Here is a 20,867-nt window from a genome sequence, read left to right as displayed (position 1 = left end):
TTGTTTATTTAAGTTTAACTGTGTATTTACAGCTTTAACTATGTACAATCAATTATCCGTGTACTCTTCTTTGTAAATGTCTGTGTTTATGCTTATCTAGTACTCGAAATGCTTCAATGTTTTGTAACCTTGAAGGCCAGTTCCAGCTAGGATGGTAAAATGTTACGAGTGAACGTTATTAACACCTGTTAAGCAATGAAAAGTCACTCTGTTTTAAGGGAGTAATCAGTGTATGAAAAAATAGATGAGAGCAGAATGAATTGAAAGAACCTGTCCTAAGTGAGCAGACTTATGATTTTCGCCTGGTGGACGATAAAACAGATGAAAAAATACCTTAGACTTGCATTGAAGGAGGGACCAGAGCCATATCTAGAGACAAAAATATCATAGAAACCAAAAAACTCCTTATCAACCACCCATAAAACCCTAGCAGCCGCAAAGCAACATGCTAACAACCACTCCAAACACCTTAACAACAACATAGCAATGTCCAGAGGCCTGTTGCACAAGGTCGGATTCTGTGGCTACCCAGGTAAGTTTGAGTTTAGTTTAAGCCAACTCTGGTTTTCTGTCTCTTTTTCGGTGCCGATTTTTATGGAGGTTCATCGCCATAGCAACTTACTCTACATGGCTAATCTGCCTCAGAGCTGGGTTTTTTTTCCAGCTTGCTTTGTGCAGCAGGTCTCTGGCATTTTCTACTGAAAATTTAAAAATCTAGTTGTGGACTACTGTCTCACAACAGTCAAAATAACATACTGTGTGTACTTGTCTTACATTCATAAGCAAATTCTTTCTGTCTCTCCTCCTAACAGGCATGGATTGTGTGGAGGAGGAGGTGGATTTCAACTGGGAGGAGTATCTCGAGGAGACTGGAGCCACTGCTGCCCTACACAGTTCATTCAGACATGTGAGAATACACTTAACACACATAGAAATGTTGGCTGGGTTTCCATCCACGTATTTTTATGCTAATTTTGGGATACCGCGCAAAAAATACTGAATGGAAACACCAAGCTGCACATAAAAAACATATACGCTCACTTGAGGTGGATACATTTTTAATTCGGTAAGAAATTTGAAAGTACTTTATTACCAGTGGCTTCAACGTCTGTTCTATTTTGCGGCAATTTCCCCAAAAGTGACAATTTTGTTACCTTTAACACTTGGTATGTAAGCCCTGCTTTATTCACAAATTGTTTTAGTGATATTCCGATTTATTAAATTCACAACTTGAATGGAAATACAGCTATGACAAAATAGAAAGAGTGCAATCCATGTTTATACCAAAATAAATAAAGTCTCCATAGAGAAATTCATTGAAATACAGTGGGGCCCAAAAGTGTGAGACCACTAGTTGAAATGCTTCTCTTTTGCATTATTACAATTTGTATAAAGAGTTAAGAAATTAACTGAAAATCTTAATTAAAAAAATGTAAAATGTGTTTATATAGTGCTGTTTTGTTCTGCTTTTGGGCTGTTTGTCTTTGATGCTCCCTATCTGTCACTCACTCGATGTTGTGTCGATGTAGTGACACTAGGGGTCACTCTTGGGAGCCCCAAACACCTCTGCTTTTTTGAAAAAAGGCCAATGGGAATTGGTGAATGGAATTTGCATGCCACTCCCTCAGACATACGGGTATAAAAGGAGCTGGTATGCAACCACTCATTCAGATTTTCTCTTCGGAGCCGAGCGGTTGTATTCAGTGCACTGAATTAAATTTCTCTCCAAAGACGCACCTCAAAACTGCTGGATTTACGGCGCATTTCAGCGGCTTCTCCCCCTCTGCACCCTAGGAGTGCAGAGAACGCCCGTTTGTGTGTTATTCCTGGTTGCGGTCGTTATCTCTCCGCTTTTGATGGCCACGATCGCTGTCTTACGTGTCTGGGCACTGCCCACGCGGAGACATCGTTCGTGGCTGGATCATGTCCTCATTGCGAGAACATGACCATGGCAACGTTGCGGTCGCGGCTTGATTTCGTAAGAAAGCAAGCCACCCCAGTGGCTCCCCGCACCAGTCTTTCTACCTATGGGTTTGAGGCCACGTCGGTTAGAACTGGGGGTGATTTCGGGACATCAATGGGACCACCTCTGCCGGGTATCCCCCCATGGACCTCCCATTCCCCAGCACGCTCGCTTGCCCCGGTCGGACACTCGGACGAGACCGCCGGCTCGTCTCAGGGCAAGTTCGACCTCTTATTCGGAGCCCGGGAAGACAATGAGTTATCGAGTGCAGCATCGGTGGGCGGGCTCGTCCAGTCGGACGCAGAGGCTTTGACTGGGCTTCCTCCTCCGGGAATGGTCGCCCAGTCTCAGGCCGACACGTAAATGACGGACATGCTTTCCTGGGCGGCCGCGAGCGCTCCCCTGAACCCTCACGGCTCGACGATTGGATTGGTTCCGGTGGACTACGGGGACGCAGTGACGATTTTAGGGGGTGGCCTGTGGTGGCCTGGGCCACCCCTGAAATCTCATTGGCCACCCTGTGGCCACCCCAGAACTGATTGGTAGTTCATCATGTTCATCAACACAAGAATGAAGAACCAATAGAAACACCTGTCAATCAAAGATGACATCTCAGGTCATTTGTTGATTTAGAGCCACACTGACTCAGGGTCAGTTTTATATTTCTGACAATTATAGTAGTGGTGGGACTGAAGCTGTGTCAGCTGATCTTTGATGAGTGGGGGGAGGGGCAGGCCGCGGGTGGTCAGGCAGGTGCCGCAGGTCACGGGCAGCGGGCTCCAGGTCTGGAGTATAATGGTCGGTCAGAAGCACGAAGCTGACACGAGCTAGCGTCTACCTCCAACTTTCAATGAGTTGACGACGATTTGTGGTCAAAAAGAAAGCTGTTATTTGAGAGGTATGCTCATTTAATCTAACGTTTAATTTATCCCGAATTTCCATGTGAATGTGAAAACATTTTTTCATTGTTACAGTAGCTAGGTTAAAGAGTAAGCTAGACCCTACACCACATTCAGCATGTTATCTTTATATTGACATGAAATATGAAATGCCATATTTTCTGATTTAATGACGGAGGTGTGTAAAGCGTTTTACAGATGTATATGTTCAATAGCTAAAGTTATATATATGGCCAACCTGTGTGTGAAATGGAAGGGTTTGTGCTGTGACTGTACTTTAAATCTTTACATGAGTTATTTATGAGCTCTTTATGTGTATTATTGGTCAGTCAGACCAATAAAATCTTCAAAGTTTTTATACCTTATTTGACATTTTAAATATGCAGAGGCAGGGCAAATTGCACTTAAATGCCGCAAATGATTTGACTATTTTATTTGGTAATATTCAAAGTAATTGAAGCTATCAGAACATGTGGAAAATAAACCTGAGTAGACACTGTAAATAGAGTTTTGTTTTTTACTGTATACAGAGCTCAATCTGCAATTTTGGAGTTTTCAGACAGACACCTATAAGCCCTCGTAGCCAATTTCACACACTGATTTGTACCCAATTTAACAATATTCCTGCTGGACAGTGCAGTTATAGCTAATAAATGAATGAATAATTGATTGAATGATTGATTGAATTGCGCCTCAATCAGTTATCACCTGCACCAGGGGCGCCGTATCATGGCTGACCCTGCACTCTGACCCCAGCCTAGCTGGGATATGTGAAAAAGAAGAATTTCACTGTATATGTGCAAAATGTATAATGTGTGATAAATAAAGAAAATTATAAAAAAAAAAAAAAAAAATTATAATTAATTATACTTGTATCTTTATATGATTATACACTATACCTGATGTTATACGCAGATTAATTCTCTACAATGAGAATAGCTCTTAAAAATGTGTAACTGACTTTTCCTAAACAATTACTGATTTAAAAATGGATGTTATGTTAAAATAACCAGAGATTCCCAGAAACTGTAATAAGTTGAAATAGAACAGGAATAGAAAACTGTCAAATGTCAAAACAACAGTCTGATATTGAATACAAATAATTCAGTGAATGCTAACATGAGTTTAAGAATTCATTTATTCTACAAGTGTAGATGTTGAAGCAAAGCAATGCGATATTTACACATTTTGATCATGTGCCATTCATAAAGGTTCTCCCGGTATCGCCACCCCACACTAGGTCTGTGCCACATCTTGGCCACCCCAGTAAAAATGTCCTGGATATGCCACTGCGGGTACGAGATTCCTCCTCCCCCCTCCTCGGTCAATCTTATGGTGGGTGGCAGGAGCCAGGTAAGTGCTTCGATGTCCCTGGACTCAGCACGGCCACGGGGCTCGAGGTGCCACGTCGAGGGGACTCACCCACCGGTACGTCCGACATGATCATTCCCTTGGTCCCCCTCGCCTGGAGTTTGGACGCGTGGCTTACGCTTTCCAACCCGTCACGATGGCTGACCCAGACTGTCCGACTCGGCTACGCGATTCAGTTTGCCAGGCGCCCGCCCAGGTTCAGCGGCTTCCGCTTCACCTCGGTGAAGGGCGAGAATGCCGCTACCTTGCGTGTGGAGATCGCTACCCTTCTGCGCAAGGGCGTGATAGAGCCTGTCCCTCCAGCCGAGATGAAGAAAGGGTTCTACAGCCCTTACTTCATCATACCGAAGAAAGACAGTGGGTTGCGACCAATCCTGGACCTGCGAGTACTGAACCGGGCTTTGCACAGACTCCCGTTCAAGATGCTGACGCAAAAACGCATTCTAGCTAGCGTCCGGCATCAAGATTGGTTCGCGGCGGTAGACCTGAAAGCGTACTTCCACGTCTCGGTCTTACCTCGACACAGACCCTTCCTGCGGTTTGCCTTTGAAGGCCAGGCGTACCTGTACAAGGTCCTCCCCTTCGGCCTGTCCTTTTCCCCTCGCATCTTCACGAAGGTCACAGAGGCAGCCCTTGCCCTGCTAAGGGAAGTGGGCGTCTGCATCCTCAACTCTCTCGATGACTGGCTAATCCTAGCTCACTCTCGAGAGTTGCTGTGCACACACAGAGACCTCGTAGTCCGGCACCTCAGCCGACTGGGGCTTCGGGTCAACTGGGAAAAGAGCAAGCTCTCCCCGGTTTGGAGTTGGACTCAGTCTCGATGACAGCGTCGCCTCACGAACGAGCATGCGCAGTCGGTGCTGAACTGTCTGAAGGCTTTCAGACGGAGGACAGCGGTTCCATTGAAACTTTTTCAGAGGCTCCTGGGGCATATGGCATCCTCAGCGGCGCCCACACCGCTCGGGTTGATGCATATGAGACTGCTTCAGCACTGGCTTCAGACTCCAGTCCTGAGATGGGCATGGTGCCACGGGACACATCGCGTGACCATCACGTCGATCTGTCGCCGCCTCTTCAGTCCTTGGACCGACCTTGCATTTCTATGGGCAGGGGTTCCCCTAGAGCAGGTCTTCAGGTGCGTCGTGGTTACAATAGATGCCTCCAAGATGGGCTGGGGTACCGTATACAATGGGCATACAGCCGCCAGCTCCTGGATTGGCCCGCGGCTGCGTTGGCACATCAACTGCCTAGAGTTGTTGGCAGTACTGCTCGCCCTGCGGAGGTTCCGGCCATTGATCCAGGGCAAGCATGTGTTGGTCTGGATGGTCAACACAGTGACGGTAGTGTACATCAACCGCCAAGGCGGTCTGCGCTCCCGTTGCATGTCACAACTCGCCCGCTGTCTCCTCTGGAGTCAGCAGCGCCTCAAGTCGCTATGAGCCACTCACATCCCGGGAAACCTCAACACCGCAGCGGACACGCTGTCACATCAGGTTACCCTCGGGATTGTGGAGACTCCACCCTCAGGTGGTCCAGCTGATTTGGAGTCGATTTGGTCGAGCACAGGTAGACCTGTTTGCTCCCCAGGAATCCTCCCACTGCCCGCTTTGGTATGCCCTGACCGAGGCACCCCTTGGTATAGATACGCTGGCTTCAGCTGGCCCCCTGGACTATGCAAATATGCGTTTCCCCCAGTGAGCCTACTTGCACAGACCCTGTGCAAGGTCAGGGAGGATGAGGAGCAGATCGTCCTAGTAGCACCCTACTGGCCCACCCAGACGTGGTTCTATAATCTCACGCTCCTCGCGACAAACCCCTCCCCGGCGAATTTCCCTGAGGAAGGACCTTCTTTCTCAGGGCTGGGGCACCATCTGGCACCCGCGACCAGACCTCTGGAATCTCCATGCCTGGCCCTTGGACGGGACGCGGAAGACCTAAGTGGCCTACCACCTGCGGTGGTAGACACGATCATTCAGGCTAGGGCTCCCTCTACAAGGCACCTGTATGCCTTGAAGTGACGTCTGTTCGCTAAGTGGTGTTCTTCCCAATGCAAAGACCCCCAGAGATATGCAGTCAGATTGGTGCTTTCCTTCCTGCAGGAGAGGGCGGCTGTCCCCCTCCACCTTGAAGGTGTATGTAGCCGCTATTTCGGCTCATCACGATGCTGTAGATGGTAAAGTACTTGGGGAAACACGACTTGATCATCAGGTTCCTGAGAGGCGCTAGGAGGTTGAATCCCTCCAGACCGCGCCTCGTCCCCTCGTGGGACCTCTCTGTAGTCCTTCGGGGTCTACGGGGAGCTCCCTTTTGAGTCCTTGGAGTCAGCTGAGCTTAAGGCACTCTCTTTGAAGAGAGATGTGATATCTTCCACAAAATCGTTTCCCTGTCAGTAAACTGCGTCTTCCTTGGGCAGAGGCCCCTCTGCCCCTGGTCGCCATGCTTTGTAGAAACTCCTCCCCCTTCGGGCAGGACCTACCATGGGACCTCTTCACATGACATACTTCCGACAAGACTCGGTAAGACCATGTGACGTATTCCACTCAAAATACCCCCCCCCCCTTTTTGGGCGGGGGTGTGGTCTCCGCAGTGTCTTCCCCTTGGGAGGGACACCCCCCGACGTAGACACTTATGGCTCCCAGTCGGTTAATAAATTCCACTCTTTTTGGGGAGAAAAAAGAGGAAAAGAGGCCTCGGCTGGGCTAGCCTGTCCCTATTGTTGGGCAGTCGACTTGTTCCTGAAGGACCGCTCGACACTCATAAGAGCGTTGGGGGAGGTTACGTGACGGCCTGGTGCACTGGCTACGAGGCACACAGCAGTCTGCCCATCACGCACCGCCAGTTCACGTAACACAGTTCAGATAGTTGTGCCGTTTTGTATAGGGACCCCTAGTGTCACTACATCGACACAACGATGAGTGAGTGACAGATAGGGAACGTCATGGTTACTTTCGTAACCTCCATTCCCTGATGGAGGGAACGAGACGTTGTGTCCCTCTTGCCACAATGCTGAACTTCCTTTTTTTTTCAAAAAAGCAGAGGTGTTTGGGGCTCCCAAGAGTGACCCCTAGTGTCACTACATCGACACAATGTCTCGTTCCCTTCATCAGGGAACGGAGGTTACGAAAGTAACCATGACGTTTCTCATACGCAACAAAAAACGGCAGAGCATAATCAAAGACAGTTGGCCAATTTTGTAGTCGCACCAGTGCAACCTCTCACAAAATTTAGTCGCATTGGCATGAAAAAAGTTTGCAGTCCCAGTCTGGAATCTGGAGCCCTGGGGTCCCCCTTGATAGGCTCGCCATTGGTCTGGGTGTGTGTGTGTGGGGGGGGGGGGGCCTCAGAAGTTTCTTGGTGAAAATCTGGGTAGGTAATGCCCCCCTAGTGCCCCTTTAGACCTGGCTATGCATGGACTCTACACGTTTGTGCAAAACCTGATGATCCATGCGATCTCAGCATGATTTGAGAATGTTATAAAGAGCATCTTGTGTTCTTCAATTGAAGCAAGGAAATCTGACTTTTTGTACAAAGGAGTTAACATGGTCACAAATGTATTTACATTTGCTGAGTAAGCTAAAAATAGTGCAGAATCTTAAATATTTCTTCTTTGTACTTCATATTTTTTCTTTGTTTTAATAAAACGTTGAAACTTTCTTTGTATTTCCAGGTTTATATTAAATATCCCAGATTTGGACCCCACTGTTCATCACTAGTGTGTCAGATATGAGTGTCAGTTTTGTTTTTGTATTTTGAAGCAGTCCAATGGATTTTTATTATGACATCATTAACATTTGATTGGACATTTCAGGTGGAGCTCAGTCTTCAGAGCAGTTTTCAGCCTGGAATGAAGCTCGAGGTAGCCAATAAGGGCAGTCTGGATACATATTGGGTGGCCACCATCATAACCACATGTGGTCAATTGCTATTATTACGCTACTGTGGCTATGGTGACGACCGCAAAGCTGATTTCTGGTGTGACATCATGACAGCCGAACTGCATCCTGTCGGTTGGTGTGCTCAGAACAACAAAACGCTTCAACCACCTGAAGGTAAGGCACGAATTCACGCAAACTAATATACGTTTATTCAAACACAGATTAAGTACATGTTAAAACAGTAATTCCAATCTAAACAAATTCATGTTCAAACACACACACTCATTTTTTCTCTCACAGTACGGCACCCCACCTTGTTTGTTCTGCTAATCAATAGCACAAAGGGTTTAAATATTTTTCCCAACAGAGCAAACAATGCTAAGTTGTATGAAAACACACACATCCTCTTTTTTGAATGATATTACTCTTGCCGTCCAACATGCAATCATTATCCCTATGAGTTATCATTAAATATAGCGTCTGTAACAGCTGGAAAGTCTGACATACTGTAGGCTTTAGGTTTAAATGGATTATCTTCTAAGGGTTGGAACATTGGAATTTTTGGATTGATTTTTTTTGCAGCTGACAGCAGGTTATCAATGTTTTCCACTGGAACACATACTTTTCCTGTAAACATTTCGCAATTGCTATTTTCAATGTTCATCCAGACACAAGAATTGTGAACATACCTTATATTGTCATTTTTGTGTGTCTGGTGCTTTTTGGAGAGATTTGGCTATTGAAAATGTAACATTTTAATTTAATTCTGCTCAAATGAACGAAATGAATGAAATGACTTGAATAAAGATTTGTTCATTTTGCTGAACAGGACTCAAAGATCCAAGTCAGTAAAATTATCCAATCTTCCCATCACTAGATGGGATAGGAAAGGATAAAATAGGTAGGTTAAGATGAGGTGTAGGGCTAGGGTTCTGGATTCTGGGATACAAATTTCAGATTTTAAAATTAGGGACTTAAGGACTTAAATTTAGAAATTTTGGGTTAGGTTCCAGGACTTAAATTTTGAAATTTAGGGTCAGAATTTCAGGATTAAAATCTTGGATTTTAGGGTTAGGGCTCTAGGATTTAAAGTTTGATTTTAGGGTTAGGGTTCCAGCCCCTTCATTTCAAAATGTAAGGTTATGGTTCTGGGATTAAAACTTTAGATTTTAGATTTAGGGTTCTGGGATTTAAATTTAAGATTGTAGGGTTAGGATTCCAGGATTTAATTTTAAAATGTTATGGTTACGGCTCTGGGTTTAAAATGTTTGATTTTAGAGTTGGGACTAAAATCAAAGTTTGCGTACGTAGACATGTTGGCGGGGGACTTAAATTTCACATTTTAGGGTTAGGGATTCAGCCTTTAAATTTCAAAATTTAAGGTTAGAGTTCTGGGTTTTAAATTTTGGATTTTAGATTTAGGTTTCTGGGATTTAAATGTCAGATTTTAGGGTTAGGGTTCCAGGACTTAAATTTCACATTTTAGGGTTAGGGTTTCAGCCTTTAAATTTCAAAATGTAATGTTAGGGTTCCAGGATTCAAATTCTGTATTTTGTATTTTGTGTTCTGGGATTTAAATTTTAGATTATAGGGTTAGAGTTCTGTGATTCAAATTTTGGATTTTAGGGTTAGTGTTCCAGGATTTAAATTTCAGGTTTTAGCATTAAGTTTCTGGGATTTAAATTACAGATTTAAATTTTGAATTTTTGGGTCAGAATTTCAGGATTCAAATCTTGGAGTTTAGAGTTAGGGCACCAGGATTTAAATTTATGAATATGTCACCAGTATTGCCAGTATTGCCATGGCAATACTACTTTTCTCCGTTCGTACATCTTCATTAACCTGCATTTTTAGCTCTGATAAAACAGCATCTCTCTCTCTCTCTCTCTCTCTCTCTCTCTCTCACACTCTCTGCACATTTGCTGAACTTAAGGATGAAATCTATATAATTTGACATGAAATGGCATTATACTTACTGCGTCTCTGCAACCAAGCGACGTGATTAAACAATCGCTTATGTTTATACAGTGCAAGTTTTGTCTCGTCACATCGCACCTTTATGAAACAGCACCTTTGAACAGCAAAAAATGCTTTTGTGTGTGTAATGCTAACAGAACTACTTTCATTGAAGAGAAATGCTTAAAACAGAATTCACCACTCTGCTAAACACCTCATCCCTCATCTCCATCATCTGATGTAGGCTATACAGTTATTTTCTCTGCTTTGTGAATTAGTAAAGTTTAATAATATAAGTAGGCCATATGTACCAGTAATAGTATACATAGTAATATAAATACTATAATAATAATACTTGTAATATACATGCATAATATTCAAAAAATAATTGTATTATTTATCTTTAATATACATTTTATTATCTTACAGTAAGCATCATAATTATTTAGCAACTGATTTAATCTCTTTTAGGATTTCATCTGTTACCATGTTCAGTGCAATTTGTCTACTTTAAACTTGTGAGCATCGACTGCTAAAGGGATAGTTCACCCAAAATGAAAATTCTGTCATCACTTAACATATTCACTTTTTTGCTAACTCATGACGTTTTGTCTTCTGTGGAACTCAAAAAGAGATATTAGGCAGAATGTAAGTCTTAGTATTCACTTTAATTGTATGGGGGGAAACAAATGCAGTGATAGTAACATCTCCTTTTGAGTTCCACAGAAGAGAGAAATTCATGTGTGGAACAACATGTGGTTGAGTAATGATTACAGAAAAAACATTTTTAAGTGAACTATCCTTTTAACTACCTGTTTAAGTTTTTGTTAAAGGTATATGCCAAGAACAACAATATAAATGTAAGTCAGCACATGACTGCATTATGTCTTGCTGGGAAACTGACTGAAGAGAAGGGCCATAATGTTGTCTGTAAATCATTCCATCTGAATAAAACTAGGGGTAATAATTGAGAAAAGAAGCCCTCTGTGAGAGTTAGGTGAGACTGTTTCTCACTCAGTTTTGGAATAATTTAGAACACAGAGAACAAACAGAGTTCTGGATGAAGTGGATATTTTTCTACAATCAATTAAAAACAAAAGGCAAATTTTTTTAGAGGTAACTTTGAGAAACTTCAACTAGTGCTGTGTCACGGTAACAAGTATTTTAGAAATGTTTTTTAGCAAATAGTTACAGGAATATCAATACACATACTGAAGAAGATATAAATTCTTCTCTCAAAGTCACCAGAATTGAAAGCTTTGGTGTTGTTTTTGCAACAAAACAAAAAAAATATTCTGCCGGGAGGTGCATGCCCCTGGACCCCCCTGAGAAAATAAAGATATACACTTCTTTACTTGGCCAGGTTTCTCTGCGTCCCCAGAGATGAAATCCTGATAAAATGTATATGCAAAATAAGACATTTAAGTAACAGACAGTAAATTAATGAAAATATACTTATAGTACTTATACTTAATTATGCAGTGATAGTATGCTTACAAAAATGAACACAAAATAAAAAAAAAAAAACATGCTTTTTTAGCATGTAGCCAACTTATTTTACCATTATACGCCTTGCCGTGAAAATTTGGCAATATTACTTTGACACATGATTTTAGGGTTAGGGTTCCAGCACCTACATTTCAAAATTTAGAGTTATGGTCCAAGGAGTTAAATTTAAAATTTTAGAGTTAGAGATCCATGATTCAAATTTTGGATTTTATGGTTAGTGTTCCAGGATTTAAATTTCAGGTTTTAGCGTTAGGGTTCTGGGATTTAAATTTCAGGTTTTATGGTTAGGGTTCCAGGATTTAAATTTCAGATTTTATGGTTAGGGTTTCAGGATTTAAATTTGATATTTTTATAAAAAGGTTTAGGGTTTAGGTCCTAGGATTTAAATTTTGGATCTTCAAATGGAAAGAGGGTTTAGGTTGAAGTTTAATCAAAATCACATTAACTAAGTTATCAGTTTGTAGATGACATTACACTACTCAAAAAAACAGCTTCATTAGTGGAGAATACAGAATATAATGTTACATGTTGTATTTGTACAAACTCTGATTTGGTCAAAATCGGTAGTGCAGGACATTTATGGGTTTAATAAAACAGATATCAATAATTAGGGAATAAATTTCACAACTTATATTTTTGATAATTCCCTCATCATTTACTCACATTTATGTAGTCTCAAAGTCATATTACTTTCTTTCTTTTGCAGAACACAAACAAAGATATTTTGATGAAGTTATGGGCTGTACATGCACTCTTTGCATGCGTCAAGCTAGGAAGTGTAATCGAGCTTCAAATCATTATTGTTCCTAGGAGAATGCAGATGTCATGATTTACAGTTAAGAAGGAGTTATATTTTGGTCTGTTTCTCACCCAAAACGTCTCGGGTACTGTCGTAACCTCCGTTCCCTGATGGAGGGAACGAGATGTTGTGTCGATGTAGTGACACTAGGGGTCTCCTTTGGGAGCCCCAAACATCTCAGATCTTTGAGAAAAGGCCAATGAGAATTGGCGAGTGGAATTTGCATGCCACTCCCCCGGACATATGGGTATGAAAGGAGCTGGCTCACAACCACTCATTCAGGTTTTGTGCTGAGGAGCCGAGACAGGGTCCCGGCCATTTCAGCGGGTAGTACAGCGTTGTGGCAGGGGGGACACAATGTCATGTTCCCTCCATCAGGGAACGGAGGTTACAATAGTTCCTAGACACGTTGTGTCGATGTAGTGACACTAGGGGTCCCTATACGAAACGGCACAACTAGCTGAACCATGTTACATGGACTGCCGGTGCAGATGCAAGCAAGCTGCTGCGTTGCGTAGAAGCAGGTGCACCAGTCTGCACGTAGCCTCCCCCAATGCCCCAAAAAACATAGTTTAGTTCCCCACATCCCTGGGGAGGTAAGAGACGTATCTAGTATGGGAGCAGGCCGCGCCAGCCGTGGCCTTTTGTCTCTATGTTTTCTCTCCACAGAGTATTCATTATTCGGCTGGGGCCATTTTAACACTCAATATATGTGCCGGGGAAGGTGTTCTTTTCCTATCCTATTCTTTCAGGGGGAAAAGACCCCACGGAGACCACATCCTGCCCGGAGGGGAGGTAACATGTGGCAAGCACGTCATGTGGGCTCAGATCCGGTCGTAGAGTCCTGCCTGAAACATGGAAGAGGCATGGTGGTAGGTCCTGCCTGAAAGGGGAGGAGCTCTACAAACACAGTGACCGGGACAGAGAGGGCTCTGTCGAAGGGAGACGCAGGTCTGCCGACAGGGAGACTGTACTGCGGAAAATACATCACAGGGGGTTACCGGAGTAACCGGCACCTATGGAGCACCTACCTCAGTAAGGGCATATTAGCACACGTACTAGTTCCGGCTGTGAATACCTCCGCTGAATTCGTGAGCCACAGGGCTAGGGAGGAAGGACATCCAGGTTTCATGGGTTTGTGAACTCTCATGGGAAAAGAAGCACACATCTTCGCCTCTTTGGAGGGGAAAGGCAATATACGCAAGCGATACACCCGGCCAGCTGTCCGTATTCCCGAACTTACACAGGACGAAACCGGCACAACCTGGAGATTGTAAAATCTCGCTAAGATATTGGGTGTCGCCCAGCCCGCTGCCCTGCAGATGTCTGCTAGAGAGGTGCCATGGGCCAGTGCCCACGAGGATGCCAGACTCCATGTGGAGTGTGCTTGTATTCCCGAAGGGGCGGGCACGGCCTGGGCCATAGCGATGGCATCCACGATCCAGTGGGCAAGCCTCTGTTTGGAGACAGCATTCCCTTTCTGCTGTCCACCAAAGCAGACAAAGAGCTGCTCAGAGCGTCTAAAGTTCTGCATGCGATCCAGGTAGATGCGCAAAGTACGCACCGGGCACAGCAGCGACAGGGCTGGGTCTGCCTCCTCCTCAGGCAGCGCTTGCAGGTTCTGATCCCTGGAGGGGGTTGTGGGAACCTTGGGCACACAGCCCGGCCGGGGTCTCAGGATTATATGAGAGTCACCCGGACCGAACTCCAGGCAGGTATCGCTGACAGAGAACGCTTGCAGGTCCCCGACCCTCTTGATGGAGGTGAGCACAATCAGGAGGGCTGTCTTCAAGGAGAGGGCTTTCAACTCAACTGACTCTAGTGGCTCAAAGGGGGCTCCACGAAGGCCCAGGAGGACCACGGAGAGATCCCATGAGGGAAACAGGCATGGCCTAGGAGGATTCAGCCTCCAGGAGCCTCTCAGGAACCTGATGATCAGGTCGTGCTTCCCTAAGGACTAACCGTCCACTGTATCGTGGTGTGACGCTATGGCGGCCACATACACCTTCAAGGTGGAGGGGGACAGCCGTTCCTCCAGCCTCTCCTGCAGGAAGGAAAGCACTGACCTGACTGCGCTTCTCTGAAGGTCTTCAGTTAGGGAAGAACACCAATTCGCGAACCGACGCCACTTCATGGTATAAAGCTGCCTCGTGGAGGGAGCTCTGGCCTGAGTTATCGTGTCTACCACTGCTGGTGGTAGGCCACATAGGTCTTCTGCATCCCGTCCAAGGGCCAGACGTGGAGGTTCCAGATGTCTGGGTGTGGGTGCCAGATGGTGCCCCATCCCTGAGAAAGAAGGTCCTTCCTCAGGGGAATTCATCAGGGAGGGGCTGTTGTGAGGAGCGTGAGGTCTGAGAAACCAAGTCTGGTTGGGCCAATATGGGGCCACGAGGGTGACCTGCTTCTCATCCTCCTTGACATTGCACAGGGTCTGCACCGCATAGTTGCGCAGACCCCCGGGCCAGCTGTGTGCCAGCGCGTCTGGGCCGAGGGGGGCCCTCGTCGGAGAACACTAGAGCGGGCAGTGGGAGGTTTCTCGGGAGGCAAATAGGTCTACTTTTGCTTTTCGGAACTGACTCCAAATCAGCTGGACCACCTGGGGGTGGAGTCTCCACTCTCCCCAGAGCGTCACCTGCCGCGACAGCACGTCCGCTGTGGCGTTGAGGTTGCCCGGGATGTGAGTGGCCCACAGCGACCTCAGTCACTGCTGACTCCATAGGAGGAGATGTCGGGCGAGTTGCGACATGCGACGTGAGCGTAAGCCGCCTTGGCAATTTATATATGCTACTGTCACTGTGTTGTCCATCTTGACCAACACATGCTTGCCCCGGATCAACGGCAAAAGCCTCCGCAGGGCAAGCAATACTGCCTGCAACTCGAGGCAGTTGATGTGCCAACACAGTCGCGGTCCTGTCCAGGAGCCAGCGGCTGCGTGCCCGTTGCACACGGCGCCCCAGCCTCGCTTGGAGGCATCTGTCGTAATGACGACACGCCTGGACACTTGCTGTAGGGGCACTCATGCCCGTAGAAATGCAAGGTCTGTCCAAGGGCTGAACAAGTGGCGGCAGATCGGCATGATGGCCACGCGATGTGTGCCGTGGTGCCATGCCCATTTCAGGACTCGAGTCTGAAGCCAGTGCTGAAGCAGTCTCATATTCATCAACCCTAGTGGCGTGACCGGCGCCGAGGATGCCATATGCCCCAGGAGCCTGTGAAAGTGTTTCAGTGGAACCGCTGTTCTCTGCTTGAACGAATTCAGGCAGTTCAGCACTGACCGTGCGCGCTTGCTCATGAGGCGCGCTATCACCGAGACTGAGTCTAACTCCATGCTGAGAAAAGAGATGCTCTGAACCGGGGAGAGCTTGCTCTCGACCCGAAGCCCTAGCCGGCTGAGGTGCCTGAGCACGAGGTCCCTGTGTGTGCTCAGCAACTCTCAAGAGTGAGCTAGAATCAGCCAGTCGTTGAGGTAGTTGAGTATGCGGATGCCCACTTCCCTTAACGGGGAAAGTGCTGCCTCTGTGACTTTCGTGAAGACGTGATGGGACAGGGACAGGCCGAAGGGGAGGACCTTGTACTGATACGCACGGCCATCAGAAGCAAACCGTAGGAAGGATCTGTGTCGAAGTAGAACAGAGATGTGAAAGTACGCATTCTTCAGGTCTACCACCACGGACCAATCTTGATGACGGACACATGGCAAAATGTGCTTTGGCGTCAGCATCTTGAACGGGAGACTGTGCAAGGCCCGGTTCAGAACTCGCAGTTCCAAGATTGGCCGCAACCCACCGCCTTTCTTCGCCTTTCCAAGCCACGCCCATGGAAGCCCCCAAATCGCCTCCAGCGCCAGCCAGGCCGACCTCGTACCCGGAGGTAGAAGGCACGGCGTGGGGGGTGGTTTAAGTGGCTTTCCCCGGAAGAAGGAAAGCCACGACCGCAACGTTGTCATGGTCATATTCTCGCAATGAGAACATGAACCATCCACGAATGCTGCCTCAATGTGATTACGACCCAGACACGTAAGGCAGCGCCCGTGGCTGTCGGAAGCGGAGAGATCCAGGAATCACACAAAGACGGAAAGGCATCTTGAAAAAGACGTGTCTTTATAAAGACGTTCACGTCAATGTGTTTGCTCTAGTAGAGAAAATATACTCTTTGCAGGAATATAAACTCTCTTAGCGCTGTCGAAGATAAAATATACTTTATTAAACGTAAAAATAATATGCTTAAATATTCAGTATAACAATTACAAGAAGTCAATTTCAGAAGTCATCCATATTAAACATGTCACAGTAACTTCACCAGACAACATAGATACATCGTGATCGGTTAACACACGAGTAATGTTCGATTCATAAAAGCTTGACAAGCAAAAGTAGCTTCAACAGCCCTACCAGATAACATATCCAAGCATTATAGCAGGTAAATATCTTTGCCTAATGGATAACAGATAAACATCCATCTAGACTGCAATGATGCTGTCCTGAACTGTGTGAGTGTTACTGAACTGAGCTGAACAGTGACATGACATAACGACGCAAGGATGAACGTCTTAAGCCAGCGATTTGCGCCAAATCGAACCCGACAGCTCAAAATACAAATAATTTTTATAGGCTTACCAGTAAGGTAAGGACATTGTTTTGAACACTAATTGTTTATGTACTCAATTTGTTCATTTTAAACAAAATAATCTAACATAGTGCAGCTTTAATGCTGACTACATTGTTATGATTTTAAAGGGCTGCATAAAATAAAAGCTCTAGCATCCTAAATGAATTTCTTAGCATGCACCTTTAAAATCTAAAGTGAGGATATGAATTCAGGTATAGGATGATATTTGAGTTTTTAAAGTGTTCAGTTGGTCTAGCACAGTGGTTCCCAACCCTGTTCCTGGAGGCCCCCCAACACTACACATTTTGGATATCTCCCTAATCAAACACACCTGATTCAACTCATCAGCTCGTTAATGGAGACTCCAAGACCTGAATTGGGTGTGTCAGAAAAAGGAGATATACAAGATGTGCAGTGTTGAGATGTCTCCAGGAACAGGGTTGGGAACCACTGGTCTAGCATGCAATAAGTGTAGGTGCAAGTGGGTTTGGCGAAATCGCACGCAAGGGGCTAAAGGGCTGTGTCAAGTGCTATTTAATTACACCGGCTGGTGGAATCTTCAAACTGCAAATGTAGAAACTGAATTTTGACTTTGCAATGAAAACAGATGTGGTATTGAAACGTCTTCTTAGCGCAATAACCTATTTCTCAGGAAAATAGCAAATTGTGTAATTTCTACTCTTTGTATGGTTGAGTTTTCCGAAATGTATCAAAATGTTTGATTCTTTGAACACCCTTAGATTCGTAAACATTTGCATGTCTCTTAACATTTGTAGTTCAAACCTAAGAGTTTATGTTTCAGATGCTGTCAATATGCAGATATTAAACGTTTCGGTGACTATTTTCATGCACAGAAGTGTTTGTGTACTCGAACCACACTTTACATAATTTGTTAAACCTGTCCTATAGGAATCTAACCATACCTGTTTTTCTCATATCAGAAAAATAAGTCAGGCAGAAAAGGTTTTGGAGCATAGAGATGTAATCTGACTAACAAAGGGTTTTGTTGACAAACGCATGCTCGACAGGTCTAACAGCAATAGCACGCAATGCTCATCCCATTTCTGGCAGAATATTACTTGACAATAAAGAACACACTTTTTTCACACACCATATTATTCCTTTGTGACTAATTGGCTAAGAAAAAACCACTGAATTGTAATACTTCTAATTATTGCGTAACAGTGATAAGTTATACAGTGTTAAGGTGTGTGTCAGTAGCACATTCATATTTCTCTCTTCCAACCTGAAGCATTTGTCATTGTCTTTCCTAATGTTAATGTATAGATCCTTGCTACAAAGTGTTACCACATTTTTTTAATATAGTGAAACAAGCCAAATCCCTCTTAACCCTTGTGTATGTATGATCAGCTGCCACAAATCGATAATTTTAATCCAACTATTTGCCAGTGAAGGAAGTTCCACTAGGTACTGGCTTGCATACTTATTTGATCAATGACACTGGTTGTTTAAACCATCAGTTCTATACATATATAGAACTATATATAACTATAACCTAAGTCTTGCTGGAATTACAAAGGGCTTATGGCGCACTAGCAACTGACAGTAGGAGGCTTTAGCCTCCTTGTTAGTGCACCCGCTTCCCACACTGGAGACACTGGTTCAAATCCCATTTGGAGCAGGTTGAGGAGGACTGGTTAAACTTTCATGACCAAATATATAAACTTATGCAAATTATTAAAGTATGAGCATTAACACAGCTACAAAAAATTAGTTGCTACTTGTTATTGCTAGTCAGAAGCAGGTGGTATTAAAGGGATATTTCACCTAAATATGAAAATTCTCTCATCATTTACTCACCCTCATGCCATCCTAGATGTGTATGACTTTCTTTCTTCTGCAGAACACAATTGAAGATTTTTAGAAGAATATTTAAGCTCTGTAGTTCCATACAATGCAAGTGAATGGTGACCAGACCTTTCAAGCTCCAAAAATCACATAAAGGACACACACAAATAATCTACATGACTCCAATGGTTAAATCCATATCTTCAGAAGTGATATGATAGGTGTGGGTGAGAAACAGATCAATATTTAAGTCCTTTTTACTATAAATCTCCACTTTCACTTTCACATTTTGAAATTGAAAGTGAAAGTGGAGATTTAGAGTAAAAAAGGTTTAAAATATTGATCTGTTTTTCAATATATGCTTCAGAAGACATATATTAAACCACTGGAGTCGTAAGGATGACCTTTATGATGCCTTTATGTGATTTTTGGACCTTCAAATGTCTGGTCACCATTCACTTGCATTGTATGGACCTATAAAGCTGAGATATTCTTCTAAAAATCTTCATTGTGTTCAGCAGAAGAAAGAAAGTCATGTACATCCGGGATGGCATGGGGGTGAGTAAATGATGAGAGAATTTTCATTTCTGAGCGAACTATTCCTTTAAGGGGAGAGACATTCTCGTTCTACAGAGCGTTTTATTGGACAATAACGTGTATTTTGGTCCATTTTCCCAAAAGACAAATGCTGTATACAGTAGATATCAACAAAAAGCTGCAAAACTCCAGTTTGATTTCATAGAATCTGTAGAGATTAAGAGTTGGATATGACCTCACAATACATTTGGATGACTCAGTCAATGGATAGCTGCAACATGTATTGTTATTTTACATGTATCAAATTTTTAGTTTGATCATTTTATCCCACATCACTTGTTTTGACAGGAAAGTAGCCAAAGGTAGAAATAGAGTCTGAAAAAGAATTTTATACTCAGCATTTAATCACATGGATTGTGGAATATCACTGTCAAGTTAATTTTATCTTTAGCTAGAAAGTATACAACTAAAATAAAGAAGGCACCTGAAATGAGTTGAACAACTGCAAGTAAACCCCTTTAATTAGCTTATATAATGTGTACAAAAGACTTAATAAAATAATTCATAGACCACAAAGACTGTTTGTTTAAGCATGTATGCTTATCATCAGAAGTGCCTTGTTTGAATGTGTTTGTGAGCCTGTGTGTTTAGTCAGTGTGTATTTGGTGGTCATCTCTGTTCCTGTCTGTTTGTTTCTCAGATAACGTTTACCTCAGAGCAGGTAAGCCAAGCCTACTTCTCTCTCTCTCTCTCTCTCTCTCTCTCTCTCTCTCTCTCTCTCTCTCTCTCTGTCTGTCTGTTTCTCATCTCTCAGACCTAGGGCATAGGTTTGGTTTTTGGTATGTTGGGGACTGTATTAAATCAATTTACTCCATGTTTTACCTACACAGTGAAATTGCCAGCTGATCAGTTACTCTTACTTATAAAGTATCTGGACACTTCTGTCTCTTTTAAAAATGTATGAATACCATTAGGTTAAAATATCAAACCAAGTTGCATTTTATTCAATTTATTAATAATTCATTTATTTCAAGCAATTACAGAAATATGTTAGGTTCTAAATACAGATGCCACTTAGTTTGATATTTTGTTTTCTAATGCAATGGAATGCATATATTTATTAGAGTGGTCTAAGTGTCAAAATATGTTTTGGGGCCTCTGTTTGTACAGTGCCTTTTGTACACTGAATAAAAACGTTTAAGTATTAAGAATGAAAATGATTTAATTAAAAAATGCAAGTTCTTGTACATTATTGTATTTTATTTTTTCCCCACTTTAAATTAGGACTAACGTGCCAAATTCTGACAAGCACCACCATGCAGCGAATGTTTATCCCCCGAAAATAATTGCCCGTGCTGTTGCTCCGTTATTACATTAACAATACCACATTTACAAAGAAGTAAGTGAAAGAAAGCTGTTTTGGTCTCATGGTTAGGGTTAGGTTTAGGGTTAACATATTCATATGTTTCTGTATCTCGGACACACTGTACCTTTCTCTTCACATCCATTAAAATGTTTTATTAATATAATGTTTGCTCATG

General features: G+C 43.8%; 1 protein-coding gene across 5 annotated transcripts in view; it reads left to right on the top strand.

The window, feature by feature from the left end:
* The window catches only part of LOC127435036 (scm-like with four MBT domains protein 2), a 68,732-nt gene that overhangs the window by 7,508 nt on the left and 40,357 nt on the right, over positions 1-20,867 (top strand). For 4 of the 5 annotated variants that reach the window (XR_007896117.1, XM_051688161.1, XM_051688162.1 and 1 more), the window contains 3 exons: positions 813-907; positions 8,042-8,282; positions 20,027-20,047. Coding sequence is in view for 4 of the 5 variants with exons in the window: in XM_051688161.1 (XP_051544121.1) it covers positions 813-907; positions 8,042-8,282; positions 20,027-20,047 (357 nt within the window). In the remaining variant the exon portion in view is untranslated. The remainder of the gene's footprint in view (positions 1-812; positions 908-8,041; positions 8,283-20,026; positions 20,048-20,867) is intronic. The other variant, XM_051688164.1, reaches the window with a different exon arrangement.

Source organism: Myxocyprinus asiaticus, chromosome 45 (assembly GCF_019703515.2).
Source record: "Myxocyprinus asiaticus isolate MX2 ecotype Aquarium Trade chromosome 45, UBuf_Myxa_2, whole genome shotgun sequence".
Taxonomy (NCBI): domain Eukaryota; kingdom Metazoa; phylum Chordata; class Actinopteri; order Cypriniformes; family Catostomidae; genus Myxocyprinus; species Myxocyprinus asiaticus.
The sequence above is the reverse complement of the archived record's forward strand: the minus strand, read 5'-3'. Positions and strand labels throughout refer to the sequence as shown.